Source organism: Talpa occidentalis, unplaced genomic scaffold, assembly GCF_014898055.3.
Source record: "Talpa occidentalis isolate TD23 unplaced genomic scaffold, MPIMG_talOcc4v2.1 talOcc4.11, whole genome shotgun sequence".
NCBI classification, from domain to species: domain Eukaryota; kingdom Metazoa; phylum Chordata; class Mammalia; order Eulipotyphla; family Talpidae; genus Talpa; species Talpa occidentalis.
Window position 1 is genome coordinate 28748835 of NW_023601104.1, and position 19086 is coordinate 28767920.

At 42.7% G+C, this 19086-nt stretch overlaps 1 protein-coding gene across 1 annotated transcript in view; it reads left to right on the forward strand.

The window, feature by feature from the left end:
* Positions 1-252: 252 nt before the first annotated feature.
* Positions 253-19086, forward strand: part of RAB8B (RAB8B, member RAS oncogene family) — a 61000-nt gene continuing 42166 nt past the window's right edge. Inside the window, exon 1 of the mRNA XM_037502651.2 lies at positions 253-432. Coding sequence (XP_037358548.1) covers positions 309-432 — 124 coding nt within the window. The 5' untranslated portion in view covers positions 253-308. The remainder of the gene's footprint in view (positions 433-19086) is intronic.

Here is a 19086-nt window from a genome sequence, read left to right on the forward strand (position 1 = left end):
GGCACGCCCGAGGCTCCCGGAGGGAACTCCAAGTCCCATGAAGCGCTGGGGCGCGGGCGGTGATGACAAAGCCCTAGCGGATTGGCCGCGCGGGCGGGGCGCGCAGGTCTGCTCGGGGGAAGGGGCGGGCGGGGGGGGACGGGGCGAGCGGCGGTGGCTTAGCGGACACGCCCCCTCCCCGCGGCCCCCGCCCCGCCCCCCGCCCCCCCCGCTCCCCCGCTCCCCCCGCTTCCCGCCCCCCCGCCCCCCCGCCTCCCCGCCTCCCCGCCGCTCCTCTCGCTCGCCGGTCAGAGGGCCGGAGCGAGAAGATGGCGAAGACGTACGATTATCTGTTCAAGCTGCTGCTGATCGGAGACTCGGGGGTGGGCAAAACCTGCCTCCTATTCCGCTTCTCCGAGGACGCCTTCAACACCACCTTCATCTCCACCATCGGTGAGGGGGGCCGCGGCCGAGGCACGGGGAGGGAGAAACGGGGGGCGGGTGCAAGGGGGCTGCGGAGAGGGCGGGGGAGGGCCGGGGAGCGCCCGGGAAGGAGCCCCGGGGCCCGCGGGCGGCGAGGGCTGAGGGAGAGGCTGAGGGCGTGAGGGAGGGAGCGGGCGGGTGCGTGAGGCTGGGAGTGAAGAGGGATCTTGGGGGCAGAGGAAGGAGAAGGAGACTCGGGAACAAGGGGTTTGGGAAAAACGAGAAGGCTGGGGGGTGGTGACAGGGAGGGCTCTTGGAGGGACAAAGTGAGGGGACGCGGGAGATCTCATGGGGAAGGGGACAGGGGGTGTGCATGGATTCAGACAGGAAAGAGGAAGGAAATGCTAAGGGAGAATGGAAGGGCTGGGGAAATAGGAGGGAGGTGAGGTAGAGACAGAGGACACAAGGGACGGGAGAGGTGAGAACCCGGCAGGCGGTAGGGAATTCAAAGGAATGCGCGGTCAGGAGGTGAGGGATGAGGGGCACTGGCCACGAGACGTCTGGGGAGACGTCGTGCGAGGGCCCAGGAAGACAACAGTAGGTGGGAGAGAGAGTTCGGGGGACCGGAGGGGGGAATGTGGACACTTGGTGGAGAAAGTAAAAGAAAGCTGGGGGTGTGGGGTAGTAAGGAAAAGGAGAAGCAGAATGACAGTAGGGAGGGTAAGCAAGCCGAGGCAGAAGATGGAAAGCGAGAGGAAATGGAAAGCAGGACTTTCTCCAGGAACTGGGAGCTCTGATTACCATTTTCTGTCTTGACTTCCTTTGGGTCATTGCCGGAGAAAGAGCAAAAAAGTGACTAATGGAATAATGTCCATGGAGCATTAAAATTTTCTAGGACTGTTAATGGGTGTTAAGAGAATTGATGACTTTGAGAAATGGTGTGATCAGGAAAATAGTGTTCACTCTTTTACTACCATCTCTTGAAAAGGAACACTTCTCAAGTCTTTAAATTCTCGTATTTTATTGTTTAATAACTTCTCAGCTGGAAGAATTGATCTTACATTCTGCCGGCCTTTCTGTATAGTTTGCTTTGGTTTTAATTATTGCTTGGTAAATGAATCACAACATGTAATATACCCTCCGATTATTTTCAGTTGCTTCAGAGTGTTTTCTGATCTTGCCTGGGAGCTGTCCTTACACTATTGTCCTGGAAGGTTTTGTGCTCAGGTAGCAAGATCTCTAACTTAACATAAAGTGAAGAGCAAATCAAAGCTGGTTTTAGGCAGCTTATACAAGTGACCATACATCCTTTTCTCTTGTTAAATAGCTGCAGTTAAGTACCTTAAAGAATCTTAGCTTTGTCTGGATGATGTTTGTGGCTTCTAATAGTAGCTCACTTAACCATCTTTCAAATAATCCTTACAGTACATTTCACTGAATTTTAGTCATGGGGAATATTAAGGGTACTCATGCTACGGTAAGTGTATTTTAAAGATAATTCATCTTTTTGAAAAAAAGTGTTTGGGTGTAGTGCACTCTTCAAATACTAGGAAACGGTATGGTTTATTTGTTCCAACCTCTTTCGTATGGATTGAGTGGTCTGGGTGTGATGATGATCAGAACTTAGGGAAGTTTGAGTTGCAAGTTCTTGGCAATCAGTCTTGAGTGGGACTTTTTCTTTTCTGAGAAGCAGACTTTAAATGTCATGTCTCAAGTATATTCCTAAGAGATTTGGTGGGAGCTGTTACAGCAACTAAAGAGCATTAATTTTTGATGCTGGTACTAATTTCAGGACCCCAAATAACCCTTTTTTTCATTGTTGAGTGCATGTTGTTGCATAGACGGTGAATGACAAATTCTGACAAATTGAGTAGGTAGTCTTTTGTTCATTCTATGTGTAAACCCCCACCCCAAGCATTCTCCTGCTTTGAAATTGAGTGAATCTCGATGATGCTGTTTCTGTTAAGCTTCTTTGGATGACTTTTGCTTGTTTGTAATAGTTTTATTAGTTTTCTCTTTTTTAGCCTTAATTTTTGTCCACATATCCTGTAAGGGTGTCTACTTCCTTTTACGATAGTAGCTTTTTAAAAAAATATGTTTCACTCTGAGGTATTAGACTCTTTTTTGTGTGGATTTTTTTTTTTATTTTTTTTTTTTTTTTAATAGAGGCATGCTTTATTTATTTGTTTGCTGGTTTGTTTGTTTGTTTTGTTTGTACATGCACTGGGTACAGTCAGAAGCGCGGGAGGGTGAGAGAATTCACCAGAGCCAGAGCAGGGAGCAGAGCAGGCAGAAGGACCGAAGTACACTGCTGAGGGGAGCAGCGGGCGGCAGGAGAGGTCTGCGCGCCATGTGGGACCCTCCTCCGGTGGCCGGGGAGCAGCCGGGGATCGAACCGGCGCCGCAGAGGCCGCGCGCAGCCTCGCAACCCAGCACTCAACCGCTGCGCCACCGGGGAGGCCCTGTGTGGATTTTTTTTAATGATTAGAATTCATTTTCTGGAGGGTTGCAGCTACTAAGGCCTGAAAATCAGTGTCATGAGATGTTTAGAATAGGTGGTAGACATTAAATGGGGGTGAATCTCATGTGTGAAATTAGTCTCTCTATTTTCTCTGGGGTGGATGTGGTAAAAAGGAGGCTGTGAACATGTGTTCAGTTGACATGGAGGAGGGGAAATCCCATGCTTCTTACTTACCAGCCCCAGAGCTGACAGGAAGTGGTCGCACACTGCCTTCAAACAACTGAATTTGTATATTTGAAACCTAATGCTTTGCAATTGAAATTAAGCTAGGAAAATTAAGTGAGTGTTAATATAGACCTGGTGAAAGTTCTACAATTCTTCACTGATCACAAACATTGGCTTGTAGTTCCATATCTGTAGCAGCAATGTTTACTGCCCCTCCCCCCAACCTCTTACCTCAGCTCAGGATGATCTGAAGTTGTTGACATGATCTTTGGTGGTCCTTAAGCATTTCTTGAACTGCCCAGGTGTATAAGTTCCTGTACTCTTTCGAGTGGGTTTTGACCAGGTCTGACACAGCATTGCTGTCAAAACTAGATAAGATAAGGGCTAGTCACAGAAAAGGCCCATTTCTTAACCCCTGGGGTGTGTGTGTGTGTGTGTGTGTGTGTGTGTGTGTGTGTGTTTATTAGATATGTGTATGTGCCTGTTTCTTCCCATGCAGATGCATTTTTAAGTCTTAGTTTTGCTTTGTCAAAGTTTAAGTAGTTTTTAAAAGGGGCATCAGTCAGTTTCAGATGGTGCTATGATAGGGGTTCTGCCATCATGAAAGGAAGAAGACAATTAGTCATTTCAATTACAGATACACCGTAGTTCTCAGATACTTTTTTCTTCTCAGTTCTTTAAGGTACAGCTGTCTTCTCTGACATTCCTGCCCCTCATTTCCTTTCTGTTCTTGTGGTGGAGAGTGCATTTTCTTTTACATGACTTAATTGGGAATCTCCCAGTGTATCAGTCAGATATTATTTATTAACTATTGAGTGGAGATGCTGTATCCATTTGAAATTATAATCCCAGTGCCTAGTTTTCCCAATCTCTTACTTAATCATAATTAACATTTAATTGAATGCCTACAAAATGTAACATTAAGACAACTTGATTATGGTAATAGTTAGCTATATATTATATTTCCTGTGGGATATGGGTGCATCTCAATATTGATACAATGGCATACTCACATATCAGAATGGCTTGTGCAGAGGAAGGTGCTGATCGAACAAAAAGAAAATCCAGCCCTGTCCTCTAACCGGACTTTACCGTCTCTCTCCTCTACCCTGCCCCCCTTCTTCCTGTCAGGGTATTTCCTGAGTGGTTTTATTATTTAGTGTAGTCATCGTTAGACAGCGGAAAGAGACTTGGAAATTATATACTTTATGCCCTTACCCCAGTTTTATAAATGAGAAAACTAAGGCTCAGTTGTCAAGATCACACGCTGGCTGTAGCAGAGCCGCTAGTGAGCCACCAAATCCAAGTCCCTGTCACTTTTCGCAGTTGAGCTGCTGCTATATCTGATCAGTACAATCATCTCCCTCAATCTAACTCACCGCCTTTTCCAAGGGGGAGTTAGATTTTGCACATATGCTTTTTGGTGAGGAAAGTGAAGATGCTCTGACTTTGATTAGTGAAATCTGTTCAGGGAAATAGTAAATGCTAATAACACATGACTCAGAGTCCTACAGGAGCTTATACTGGGATAACTCAGTATATTATAGCTGCCCTTTGCCTTTTCTTCCCCTATCAGTAGTTTCAGGCTAGGAGATCAGAGTGCGTCCTGTTATTAGAATTCCTTCTAGGTACAAATAACTATTGTAATAGCAGCATGCTGGTAACTGTTGCAGCCTAGCCCGTCAGATCTCTTTGAGGTGTTTTATTCTGTGTCTTTGCATATTTTTCTTGAGTTCAGTTTGCTTAAAATCAGGGGTTGCAAATTATGACACACAGGCAGAATGTGGTCGTGGCCTGTGTTTGTGTTGTCCACAAGCTAAAAATGGTTCTCACATTTTTAAGGGTTATTAAAAAGCAAAACAAAACAAAGAATATGCAACGGAGATCATTTGTGTCCCACAGAACTTAAAAATATTTACTCAATGGTCCTTAAAGAAAAAATTTGCTGACCTCAATTAAAATTAAGCACTGTTTTTGGGTGGTAGCTATTCAAGCTTTTATCAAGACTTACTGACTGAAAAACAAACTTTGTCATATTTACATTTTTTTATCCAATATGATATCAACATTTGGTTGAACATAATCCAGATACGTAGAGTAAGTTGATTTTAATTTTCATAGTTGTTCTGCTTGGTTTCAACCTCTAAAAAAAATATGCAAGACACACACCACTTCCAATTGGCTTTATGTTTTGTACATAAAGCCATATTTTAATGTCATTGTGTTTTTTCAAAGCTGTCGGTAGACTTCCCATTTGCATGACAGCTTTGATAGCAACACTATTTAGAAAACAGTTGAGTTTTTGTACTGGTGATAAAGGGTTAATTTCATCTCCTCAACTAGTGTTCTGGTAAATGACAAAAAGCCATTCAGCCTATTGAGGATGAGAGTTGGGGAAACTGAGTCTTGGGTACATATATGGCTATGTATTAAGAATTAAGTATATTTTAATAAAGAGCTTTGCTAGATATTCTGCTTAGCAGCAAATCAGGGAGGAGATTCTCTTGGCAATTATTTGAGTCTACTGAGAAAAACTGGAGGGAAATAGGTTTCGATATTTTCTTAGAGGGAAATAAGTGTCGTCTTTGAAGACATGGAAAAATTTAGCAGTTGGTTTTTGAATCTGGTAACTAACTGAATTTGAAAAGGGCCTTAGAACCCAAAGTGGAAGACTAGGGAGCTGCTGGCATGATCTAAGGCTAGCTCCACTTGAGCTCTGCCTGCTTGTGCTTAGAGGTGTTTGGGGACCAACTCTCTTGTGTGTGTTAGAATTACTACTTGGAATATATTGCAGGAAGGAGTTTTCATAGCAGGATGAGAAGAGGGTTGAGTGGGATGGGGATGTAGATTTTAGATGGTGAGTAATACTGTGGAGCATAACATAATTTGGAGCTTCTGGAATGTAAGTAGCAGGGGAAGTGGGGTGGTTCGTGTTTGGTGTGAGGGTGATAGAGCATGCTAGTTAAGAAGAGAAGAGGGTCTGAGGGTAGGTCTGGGTTCATGTCCTGGTATCTGCCATCCCTAATTCTCTGAGTCAGTTTTTGTGAGTCAGTTGTCCTAGAGCCTCAGTTTCTTCATCTATAATAGAGTGTAATGATACTGTGCCAGCTTTTCAGAATTGCTGTGAATTCTCTAGGACAAGAATCAAGTCATATTCTCCTTTTAAGTCTCCAAGGCCTGTATTAAATGACTACTCAGCTGGATGAATGAATGCCTGCATGGATGAATTGTGAAAACACTAAATTAGCTATAAAGCATTGCTTGAATTTTGGTTATTATTATCTTCTATGGTATTATTATAGGTGATTGGATGATGTCTGAGATAAGGTTAAGAGTGCTTGATTTGATTATTTAACACAAGAATGACCCCATCCCCTCCATGTAAGATGCTGTGTGTCTTTCAGTTTTAACTAGGGATGTTTTAAAATATGAAAGGTATTTCACTTATCTTTTAGACTATAATAAGCTGTTTAACACCCTTCTTCCAACCCCCTACCAATATAAATACCAAATAGAAAATGAGTGAAATCACTGGCTTTGCTTTAGAAGAGCCATTTCTGCTTTGTCTCTGCCTATTAGCTGCAAACAATGCAACAGATGCCTGTTAACAGTTTCATGCCCAGTGCTAATCAGCAGATGGAACTTTGTGTGTGTGTGTGTGTGTGTGTGTGCATGTGTGTGTGTGTGAGTGCGTGTGTGTGTGTCTATGTGTGTTTCTCTATCTGTCTCTCTTTTTGCCCAGCACTGGTTTGAGTGACAGGGTAGTGAGTGGACTAGAACTAGGCAGGGCATTTGGATTGAATAAAACCAAATTCTATTTTGAAAAAGGCTAATATAAACAGTTCTTATGTAGAACCACCTGTATATTTCACATAAGTGTCTAAGAATAAAACTAGTTTTTCTAGTTAAGCTTTTTTTGCTCTTATTGCAGAGGGAAAATGACCCTTTTCTGGCTTAAATCAAGGTTTTATTATAGTTTTCATAAAGTGGCTTTCTTTGAAGATCCATTTTATTAATTTGACATAATACGTTGAGGAATTATGTCAAATTAAGCAGAGCGGGGCTTAAGGATAAATGCCAATACTGAGGATTGGTAGCAGCCTCCTGGAATGCTGTGTCTGTAGAGTTCTCAGGTCCTATTTGAACTCGGCCACGCTGAGTGCTGGGATATTCCAGATGTCTGCCGTGGCAATGGGGGGAGAGAGTGGGTGTCAGTGTCTTTCAGTATTAAAAATATTATTGGTGAATAATTATTGATACATTGTGTCTGGAGATGTATCCTTTTCCTTTGTTCAGTTTTGTGTTTTGAGATTTTTGAAATTTGATTTGAATTATTAAGAATCTTTTTTTTTAAAGGATTTATTTATTTATGCAAGCACTGGGTACAGTCAGAAGCGCGGAGGGTGAGAGAATTCACCAGAGCCAGAGCGGGGAGCCGAGCAGGCAGAAGGACCAAAGTACACTGCTGAGGGGAGCAGCGGGCAGCAGGAGAGGTCTGCGTGCCATGTGGGACCCTCCTCCAGTGGTCGGGGAGCAGCCAGGGATTGAACCGGTGCTGCAGAGGCTGCGGGCAGCTTCGCAACCCAGCGCTCAACTGCTGCGCCACCGGGGAGGCCCTGAATTATTAAGAATCTTAAAGAAGTAGGTATATGATTTTCTTTAGAGAAAAGTCTGATTTTTTCCCCCTTAAAGTTACTTAGCTACTTGGTACTTCCTTTGGGAAGCCACATAAAGTGGTAGAAACAATTTAGAAATAATCTCCTCAGCAGCCCTGTCACTTGGGTGTGATGAAGTATTTCCTCTCTGTCCTACCTGTAGCATTCAGCAGCAGTTTAATTAGTCGCTTTGGTGTATACCTGTTGCTGAACCTTTGGATATTTTCCAAGGAACTCTATCTTTCTGGGCCCAGAATTTTAATTCTTGACTTTCAGGAGAAAATGCCTGTACTCTGTCCTAATGTTCATCATATTTAGTCTTGCTATCCCAGAGACAGACTAGATGACAGTGCTACTTGTAACCCTGTGACAGCATTGGAGGATTTCAAAGCACTTTGCTAACGCTAGGTTAGGTGTAGAATCCCACCTCCTCTTGATAAAACCAACCACAAAGCACTTAGGCAATGCATACTGTTGCATTGCTTTTTATTGCCAGAGCTGGGGCTGGCACGACCTCCCCACATCACAGTATGATTTTGTGCATTTTGGTGAAGAACTTGGCATTAATTACCATAATAACTCATATTTTCCTGATGTGCAAAGTGGAAAGACAGTCGCTAAAATAGATGATCAGGTTTTGACATGAACTACAGGGAGCGTTATTTAAAAATTGAATTATAAGAGTTCATTTATTATGACTCTAGGCATTGTTTATCTGGGATAGGTATTGCAAAATATTCTAATCTCATACATACAAATGGACAGAATCTATTACAAAAGGGAAAAAGAGTTTGCATTGTGAGCTATCAGTGACTAACCCTACTGTAATTTGTTATGTATGAAATTGGGTGGGGTAGCTGTTTATGGTTTTCAACAAGAAAATTTTTACTTTTTCTCTTCTAAAGGTCTCTGAATAGAATTTTGAGATGACATGGGAAATGATTCTTTATTGAGAGTTAACTCCATTTTTGGAATGATTCAAACCACATTCTAATTTCATTCTCCATTAACACCTCTCCCATACCAGGATTTGGGGAGAGGGGATTGAATTAGGAAGAGGAAAAGAATTAAAACAACATTTTACCCAGTTTCTTTGGCTACTTACTTAGTTTCTTCTGCTTTTGTTCACAGTTGGAGTGAACTATTGGGTGAGGAGTTGGAAACTTCTGCCTGAAATAGTTTGAGAGTTAATTGTGACCTTTGACTGCATTTCTCTTTTATGTTGTTTAGAACTAGATGATAAAAAATTAGTGCTTGTCTCATAGTCAGTAATGAGCAGACACAGATTAGGCTGTCATCCTTAAACAAAATAATTTGAGGGCATATATTTCCTATTTTGTCTACTCATTATTGTCTTTAAAAACTTTCAATCTTATAGAAGCATGAAAAATTCATGGGACAAATGAAATCAAGTCATTTCCTTCACTTCTACAAAATTATATTGTGGTGAAATTTGAAAACATGCACATATAATATCAGAGTTGTGTGTCTGTCTTGACCTTTCAGTCTTCAACTTTGATGAACACCATCACATTTTTAAAAAAGATTTATTTATTTATGCATACAAGAAATGGGGTACAGGCCAGAGTTACGGGGATTGAGAGGACTCACCAGAGACAGAGTGGGGAGCAGAACAGGCAGATTGACTGAAATACACTGCTGAGGGGAGCAGCAGGCGAGCCAGGAGAGGTCTGCTGCGCCAGGTGGGCAACACCCAGGCCAGGGATCGAACTTGTGCTGCAGTGGCTGCAGACAGCTTCATAGGTTGTGTCTTTACCCCTTGCACCACCAGGGAGGCTAAATACCATCACATTTTAAATTCATGTTGCAGTCTCATTATATGATTTACACATTTTCTGTTCAAATTATCTATTATTGCAAAATAATTAAAACTCTGAAACACAGTTGGTGCACATTTCCAGCCAGTCATGCACAAGCCTTCTCAAGGACATGAGATGAGACCTGTTTTCTTCTGGTGAAAGGCAAGTGCAGGTGACTATGCTTTTCGGTCTCTTCTGGCTGCAGCACTCTGAGTCTATGAAGCCAAATAGTATCTGTAAAGAAAAAAGGGTTTGTTGGGCCTCCCCAGTGGCACAGTGGCTTGAACACAGTGCTGTGAAGCTGTCCGCAGCCTCTGTGGCGCGGGTTCTATTCCCAGCCAGCCAGGGAGATACCCACATGGCGCAGCAGACCTCTCCTGACTTGCCCGTTGCTACCCTCAGCAGTGTCTTCAGTCTGTCTGCCTGTTCTGCTCCCCACTCTGTCTCTGGTGAAACATCTCACCCTCCCATGCCTCTGGCCTGTACCCCAGTTCTTGTATAAATAATAAAAAAAAAAAATCTTAAAAAAAAAAAGGGTTTGTCCTTTTTTCAGATAATGGTCGTGGGCCAGGTTTCATTTTTGCAGGTGGGCGCTAGTGTTTTGATGACATGAAGACAGAAGGAATAAGTAGTAGCATCAGTCAATTCAAACCAAGCCTGTGATGCTTTTGTAAATCAATTAAAACTTTGGTAGTAATAAAGGAGGCTGCTTAATGTTTTTTAATCCTGTCCTTAAAAATGCTCTGGATGAATAATAAGACTAAATGTCACCAGAAAAAATAACTACTTGAAAGTGGTAAAAGATTTCTTTGAAAAAGGGTGTATAAAGAATTTTCAAATGATCTCATTTTCTTCACATAAAACCTGGCAAAGTGAGTGAAAAATAATCTAAAATAATAGAAAGCATTTTACTACTGAGGTATGCTGATGCTATATTTCCTTTTGACAGATGAGGGGCCTGAGGCCCAGAGTTGTGGAGATTACGCAGGGTCACTCAGAGTGAGGCCTTGAACATTAGTTTTATGATCGCAGGTCCTTTTTTTTCTTACACCTCATCTGCCTCCCATTCTCTTGCTATGAAGACACTGGTGGGTATAGCAAAAAATCTGGACATAGTCAACATTTTGTAGGAGAAAATTAAGGATTGAACTAGGAGATATATCTATCCGAGCGCATCGCTTGGATTAGCCATTTGCTTTTGGCCCAATCTTTCAGCTTCTCTGGCTTTTGTTTCCTTATCAGTAAAAAGGGGAGTCCCTGGGGTCGGGTGTGGTTGTTCATGAAGTTTGGTGTTGGAAATTTAGTAATGTGCTACTGTTATAGGACAGGGAGAGGGGCAGCCCAAGCCCCGCAAACCTGCCTATTCTAAATGGGTTCTGCCATCCGCCGCATCAACACAAAACATAGGAGACTTTAATGGGAAGGAACTTTAATAAAACTAGGAAACAATACAGGTAAGGCAAAGAGTCTAGTTTCTAAATCAAGCACCCAAAGTTACCCATCCCCTCGTGGGTAAAAGTCCATCCAAATGGGATTGGCCCAGAGCAAGGCCCCAAGGCCTGCCACAAGTCTAAAGCATCTTCCAGTGGGGACCCACAGAAAAGGGTCACAAACAACCGGACAAGCCCGGAAGGAAAAGAGCAAAATCAACATCAAGATAAAAGCTGCCATTGTCACCTCCCCACGGGTCTCACCGACATCTGTGTCACCTAGTCCACGACCAAAAGACAAGCGCAGTTTCTTCACGTGTCTCTAGGCTCCATGTGCCTTCTCCAGGTCTCCTGGCTCCATCCTGCTTCCTTCCTTCCTCAGTCTCTTCTTGCAGCTTCTTCTTTTGCTGCTCAGCTCCACCCTCCCTTGGGTGGGGCAGGGAACCTCCCCCTTTCCTGGGGACCACCCTGTTGCACTACTAATGTCAACGCTGAGTCACTTTACTTTCGCTAATTTTGCTCATTCTGTCAGCAATATTTTCAGTCCACAAAATTTTGAGAGGGGAAAGAGTAACCAGTATCCAGGTAATTTTAACCCAGTGATGAAAAGGGATACACATCACATGTTACGAAGCACATGACAGAGGTAGAGGAAAGCTTCTAGGAGGAAATGACATCGACACTAAAATCGGAACTAGAAGGAGGAGTTACTTGGTAAAAGGGGAGGAAAGGGCTGGGGCTCTCCCAGTAGGTTTGAGACTGCACAACCATCTAGAGGAACTGGAAGACAGCTGCCTGCAGCCTTTTGTGAAGTGGGGCATGTGACAAGAACTGAAGTTGAAGGGTAATAAGAGGGCAGATTGTGAAGGACTTTTAAACCTGTTCCGGACTTTATCCCAGGAGTAGTGGGAATCACTGAGGATTTTGCCCAGGCGGCTCCATTGCTCCTTAGCTTGAACCTTTTCTGTTTACAAAGTACTTTCACTTACAGCACTTTACTTCAATACCTCAGTAATCCTATCAGTGGAAAGAGATCATTATCTCTCCTTTTTAGGCAAAGACACTGTGGTTCAAGAGGGTAATTGACTGATCAATCTACTAAGTAGGTAGAGGAGCCAGGACTTGAGCCTCTTTCTTCAGTTCTGGACCACATCTGTCCACAACTTGCTCCTCTCAGAATGGGTCCTGGAGGTTTCTCGAGACTCACTGTGTTGCCACTTAACCTGTAGCAGCAGTCACATCTCTAAGCACGTTGTAAACTCACTAGTAAGTGAAGTATGTTGGGTGGAAAGATGAAATCAACCTCTCCATGGACAAGCCCTAGTAACAGCTAACACAAACTTGCATTCTGTTGCCTAGGGGCCCTGGGAGGTCAGTGGACTTGTGATTTTGGGTTTGTTGCCTAGCCTCTAACCCAGTTCCTTAGGAAGCAATCAAATATACACTCAGCAGATTAGGGCAGGAGGGGACAGAGTTTAATTATGAATTCAACTCTTTTGTGCAAAGGAAACTATATTGGAAATCACAGTGCTGCTTCTCTGCCTGGGGCCATTGGTCTGTTATGCTTGTGTGTTGTGGGCCTTAGGTAGACTGTAATGTGCTAGGAACTACTGCTTTAATTGTGAACTTCCTTCCTTTGACACATTAAGTTTAAATTTCATGTTAGCTTGCCCTTTCCTTTTTTTCTAGGTTGAAATTGCTTCCACTCTATTTTTTTTTATTTATTTATACAAGAACTGGGGTACAGGCCAGAGGCATGGGAGGGTGAGAGGATTCACCAGAGACAGAGCAGGGAACAGAACAGGCAGACTGACCGAAATACACTGCTGAGGGGAGTAGTGGGCGAGACAGGAGGTCTGCGGGGCCACGTGGGATTCTTGTGGGATTCTCGTCGGTCGGCCAGGATGGAACTGGCACTGCAGAGGCTGTGGACAGCTTCACAGTGTGGCACTCAACCGCCTGTGCTACCAGGAAGGCCCCACTCTGGGTTTTGTTTATAAAAACCTGTTTGGCACAATCTTCCTCAGAATCACAGTGACATTATAAACTAGACTAACACCTGATTTGTTCACTAACCCCAAGTCTCCAGAATGCTGCTGTGAGCCCCAGAAAGACCTCAGCAGCTAGATTTGATAGAACAAAGTCTATTTGCTAAAATTCATGAACTTACCTAATTGGGGAGCCCCTGGGGGCTCACTTAGCCTGTGTGTTCTTGATTTGTACAGTGGTCGTTGCTCATTGATGTCTCAGTCCCTGAAAGGTTAGAAGCAGGGCTGAGAGCCTTCTAGAGGTAGACCACCAATATCCAAGAGGAAAGCGCAGGTGGCAGTGACCATCATCATACGGCTTTTGGGCAAGGCAATGTGAACTTCCTGTGCAAATAGAAATTCCTTCTATTTCTTCATATGCAAAAAGGGAATGTTGTGCTAGCGACTCTCTAAAGTCCCTTCTACAATGCTGATTCTAAGTGACTACTGAAAGACTCACCAAGAAAATGGAAAAATAGACAAAGAACTCAAAATAGCATGGTGCATATAAAAGAACTTTATCTGCTGAGTCAACAACTCTCAGGTTTGAATCCCAATTCTTCTACTTCCTAGTTGAGAGCTTTAGGCAAATTATTTAACCCTTTACTGATAAAGGAAAGAAAGTACTTCCTTGCAGGACTTCTGTTTTGTTTTATTTTGAGAATGAAATGTATTAATGTATGCATAATAAATACCCTTGGTGCAGGAGAGACATGAAAAGGCGTGTGTGTGAATGTATGAGTGGGATCAGTCCCAGTTCAGTGAAGATAGGTTCAGAAAGCTACAAAACCTTTGGTACTTCCCAGGGACTCCATGGCTGTAATACTTGCTTTTTATGGTCAGAACTAATATTTATAGGGTGCTTATTATAAACCACGTAAAATTCTAGGCATTTTACATGAATTAACATTTTTTTATGGATCTATCCATTTAAATCTCACAACTACCCCTTGAGTACATTGTTATTGTTTCTGGTTTCCAGATGAGATCACTGAGGCACAGAATGTTTCAATAAATTCTCAGGGTCACACAGCTCAGAAGTGGTGGGATCAGCCCTTGTTTGAATCTAGGCAGTATGGTTCCAGAATCTGTGTTTTTCCCACCGTGCCTTTCTACCCCAACAGTGATTCACAATTTTTTTTTTTCAATTAATTATATTAAAGGAGATGATGTGGTGCAAGGTGAATGTGGTGGGTCTCCCTTCCATTTGGGTGATGTCACCGAATCCTTTAACCTCCTTGGTTCCAAAGCCCCCTCTTCTGCAGAGGATTGTTGTGAGACTGTTTAAAGATGTAATGTGATCAAGCATTTAGCTTCTGGCCTAGAACTCAGTTGGGTTCGGTAGATGGGGCGGGGTTCTGTTTTTTTCCAGGTAACTTAAGAAGCGTTTGTTAGAATGAATTCCTTAAAAAAAAAAAAAAAGGAACATTTTGGTTACTTCATGGGGTGTGCTTCAGTTTTCTAGAAAATTAGTTCATGTGTAGGCTCGTGTGAATTTTACAAAGATTGAATATTAAAAATACTTTTCTTTAAATACCTTCCCAGAGTGGAGGTGATTGTCCCTGGCTGCCTCAGGAGGTGTGCAAGGGCCTTTGACCTTTGGTGTAGCACATCAGTGTAATGTAAGGAGCAAGTTCTTTGCAGTCTTCTATCTGCTGCAGACTCGCAGGGTATCTTGAATCCCTCCTTTGGGTAAAAACAAAAACAAAACAAAAGCAAAATTGGTGTAGAATGCCCTGTCTAGAAGGGACAAGCGTTTCAATTTAAATATTGCAGCTCAGTGTCCTCTGTTAGGGCCCTGAATTTTAAGTGCAGTGAGTTTCTGAGTGAAGTCTCCTGAATTTTAATGAGTTTGTTTGCATTCATGAATTTGAACAATACATTGAATCTTGAAACACCGGAACTGGTTTTGAGGGAGTAAATTACTCAACTTGAAAGTTTGCTAATAGGCTTTTCTTTACGTAATAATCAAGATGATACTTTAATTTCAAAAAAATCATTAATCATTTTTATAATATCAATACATGCTACTAATTTCTTTTTAATCATTAAACTGTCTCGGATTAGGGAAATAAATGTGTCAGTATGAGCATAAACTATGGTACTTTACCCTTTTTAACACTTTTCCCCACTTGTGATTTATAGTATTTCATAAATGATTACATAAAACTGAAATCGAGTTTGGTTTGTACAGTATTCTTTGGACCAGGGAGGTGAGGGTAGATGGTCTTCACTTAGCTTAAAAGTATTTTTAAACATTAAAAGACTATACCGGATGCAGGAACCAGGTCGTGAATGGACCAATGTAAGGCAGCTAGATTTTATAGTTTATATTTGCACGGTTATGTGCAGGAAAGTGACATCTGATTTATAATTTTTAAAGCTGCAGGGTTTTTTTGTTTGTTTAAAGATTTATTTATTTATGCATACAAGAACTGGGGTGTAAGCCAGAGGTGCTGGAGATGGGGGGGGAGGATTCACCAGAGAAAGTGGGGAGCAGAACAGGCAAATGTACTGAAATACACTGCTGAGGGGAGCAGCAGATAAGACAGGAGAGGTCTGCTGCGCCATGTGTGTTGCTCCCTGGCTGGGGATTGAACTCTTGCTGTAGTGGCTGGCAGTAGCTTGATAACTCTGTCTTTAACCCCTGCGCCACCAGGGAGGCCCACAAAGGTGCAGTGGTTTTAAGAGAGTTTATTTTGGGATTTAATGGCACTGAAAAATCATGCCATGGAACCCCCTAATCCAGTTCATTACCTAAAATTATGCTATCAATACATCCAGAAAAGTATCTTCTTAAAAATGTTCAGATGGCTAGCATCTTAACTTCTGATGAATCATAAAGATGGTGATAGAGGGTTTGTTAATACCCCAAAGAATAAAATGTCCCCAAATGGTAGGAAGAGCAGAAGCTTTCGGGTCATCCCACATCTGGTTGTAACCTGTGGAGCACAGGAACCATGACTTGCCTCTCAGAGTTCACTTATCTCATGCTTGGGCACAGAGTATGTTAGTGTAATGAATGAACTAACACCATATGTTTCCTTCTGAGGAATGGATTTTGGGCTGCTGCAATAGTGATATCTCATCCATTAGCACATACATAAGCTTCAAAGACCGTGTAATTATCACCTGTTACTGCTTATGGTCTTTTTCTAGATGTGAGAGTGATAAAGTCATCCTGTTTTCTCTTTTACCCAGAGTATTTATCTATAGTAACAAATGTCTGCTAACTTCACTTATGCCTGTACATAAATGCACAGTTTCTGGCCCAGGGAAGGCCCTCAGTAAATATTGGCGAATGTACAGATGATGGCTGACAGCAAGCTCTTCCAGTCCAGCTGTTAGTTTCTTACTCACATCAGAGCAGGTGACTCCCCACTTCCTCTCTTTCCCAGAAAAGACCTTACAACCACATATGAGCTTCCTCAACATCATTTCTCACTATCTCAAGTGATTTTTTTTTAATAGAGGCATTTTATTTATTTATTTGTTTGTTTGTTTTGTTTATTATAGTCAGAAGCGCAGGAGGGTGAGAGAATTCACCAGAGCCAGAGCGGGGAGCAGAGCAGGCAGAAGGACCGAAGTACACTGCTGAGGGGAGCAGCGGGCGGCAGGAGAGGTCTGCGCGCCATGTGGGACCCTCCTCCGGTGGCCGGGGAGCAGCCGGGGATCGAATTGGGGCCGCAGAGGCCGCGGGCAGCTTTGCAACCCAGCGCTCAACCGCTGCGCCACCGGGGAGGCCCTATCTCAAGTGATTTTTATACTTCTCCCATTTCCTTTCTCCTCATCAGGGCGCCACTGCAGAACAGTTGGTGGATGCTCTTGCTCTAATACCTTCCCTTTCTTTTGGGACCGACCTCTGCCAGTTGTCCCCCTCTTCTCTTCCATCTTCTGTTTGCTCTTTTTCTGCTGGCTTCTCTCACTGCTGAAATCATCCCCCTTCTAATAAGGAGATCCCTTAATTTCACTGTTTCCTCAAGTTGCCCATCTCCCCATCTCCTTTCTTTTGTTGATAAACGTCTCTTTTTTTTTTTTTATTTTATACAAGAACCAGGGTACAGGCCAGATGAGTGGGAGGGTGAGAGGATTCACCAGAGACAGAGGGGGGAGCAGAACAGGCAGACTGACAAAACACACTGCTGAGGGGAGCAGCGGGTGCGGCAGGAGAGGTCTGCTCGCCATGTGGGTTGCTCAGAGGCCGGCGGGGATCGAACCGGCACTGCAGAGGCTGTCGACAGCTTCACAGCGCTGCGCTCAACCTCCTGCACCACCAGGGAGGACCTGTTGGTAAACTTCTTTAAAGAGAAGTCTCATCATCTGCACTTTTCTGCCATCCCCTCACGTACCAACTGACCCCTTGGAATCCTGCTCCATCTCCTTCAACTCTGTTCACAGGTCATTATGTTTCTCTTTGAATGAACCAGTGGCCTTTTCTCAGTCCTGGTCCCTCTGGGCCTGTGAGCAGCATTTGGTATTGTTTATTCCTTGCTCCTTGAAACTTGTTCTTTATCTGGCTTCCAGAAATTCTCTGGTCCAATTTGCTTCCTACTCTTCTAACTATGCCTTCTGTTTTCATTGGTAGACTCTTTTTGCCTTTTAATTGAAGTCATTTTCCAAGTGTCTGTTCTCTATTTTTTTCCTCTTTTCTCTTTTGGGAATTCGACACTTTAATACAATCTGTAATCACACCCATCTGTGTGATTACTGTATTAATGTCTGTCTCTCTTGCCAGATTGAAACTCCATGAGTGCAGGTACCAGTCCATCCTACACACTTAGATCAAATTAGTTGTCGAACATGGCTCTGATTATGATTATATATCATGCTAAACCCTTACACCTTCCCTTAAAAGTCTCATTTTTCACTTTGCATAATTGAATATATCTTGTTCCGTCTATCATTCCAAATTCCTTCCAGTTTGAATTCAGCTGTATTTCCTTCTGCTCCTGGGCTGTAACCCAGAGACTCCTGAACAGGTGTGCCAGGTGGGCTGGGGCCTAAACTACAGAAGTTTAAGATTATTAGCTGCCCTTTCATGAGAAGAAATGCCATTTTTAACTTTCTGATATGATGTATTTTGGGAATTAAAGTTCTCCTTATGAAATGATAGAGGTAATAAGTGATCATTCTTTATCTCACTACCATTTGCAAAATTAAAAAAAAATTACAATAGAATTCTTGCTGTTTTGTTTCTCTATGGGAATAAAGGCTATTTCCGGCTGAGTTTTCACCCCAGGCAATTCTATGAAATACTCAGTCCCTCACTTGGTCTGTTCCTTCTTTTAACTCTTTCATTCTCCCTACCAACACCACTTTTATTTTTTGGAAGTTTTAATAATTCACAAATTTACCAAATCTAACCTTGGCTGTACCCGGAATGAAGGGTTCCATGGACGCGCTTTGTATCTGCCAGTTGAAACTCTGCATTTCCTTCTCCGTGCCTCCCAGCTGTTCTTTATGACACCGTGTTCAGCTTTCTTTTTGTTTCCTGCAGTGCTTTGGACTTTTGCATGGCACATCCCACATATTTCCTGTGTTGAAGGTAGAACTGTCTTCCTTTGCCTCTTCGTGGACTCCCCAGCTTCATGATAAATTTCTTCAGGACAGAAGCTTGTCTTATCTTTGTGTTCTCTGTACTGCTGAACACTGTATTTGGCACATAAGTGGTACTTGAAAAAGTTGTCATTGAACTGAAATTTCTAGATGATACTGATGAAATCATTTGAGTAAATAAAGCATCTTTGGGGGAGGGGTTCTTTAAATGTACTGAGACTTCTTTTCCTGATGGTTCTGATTTTAGAATTGTAGTTGCTTACTAAAACGTTAAGAAAGTTTTCTATTTATGTTTTAAAGATAAAATATCTTAGACTGCAACTCTAGATATCTAAGCATGAGAATAAGATCTGCTGTGTTTGAAGTGGTTAAATTGAGAAATTGCACATTTCATATGACATTTTTCTGTGGAACCTTTGTTGAAAACTTGATTTTGATTTCTTTTTGACAGAGCAGACCATGAAAATCTTTCTTCTAGGTGATAGACCACAATTTCTTTGCCTTTAGTCT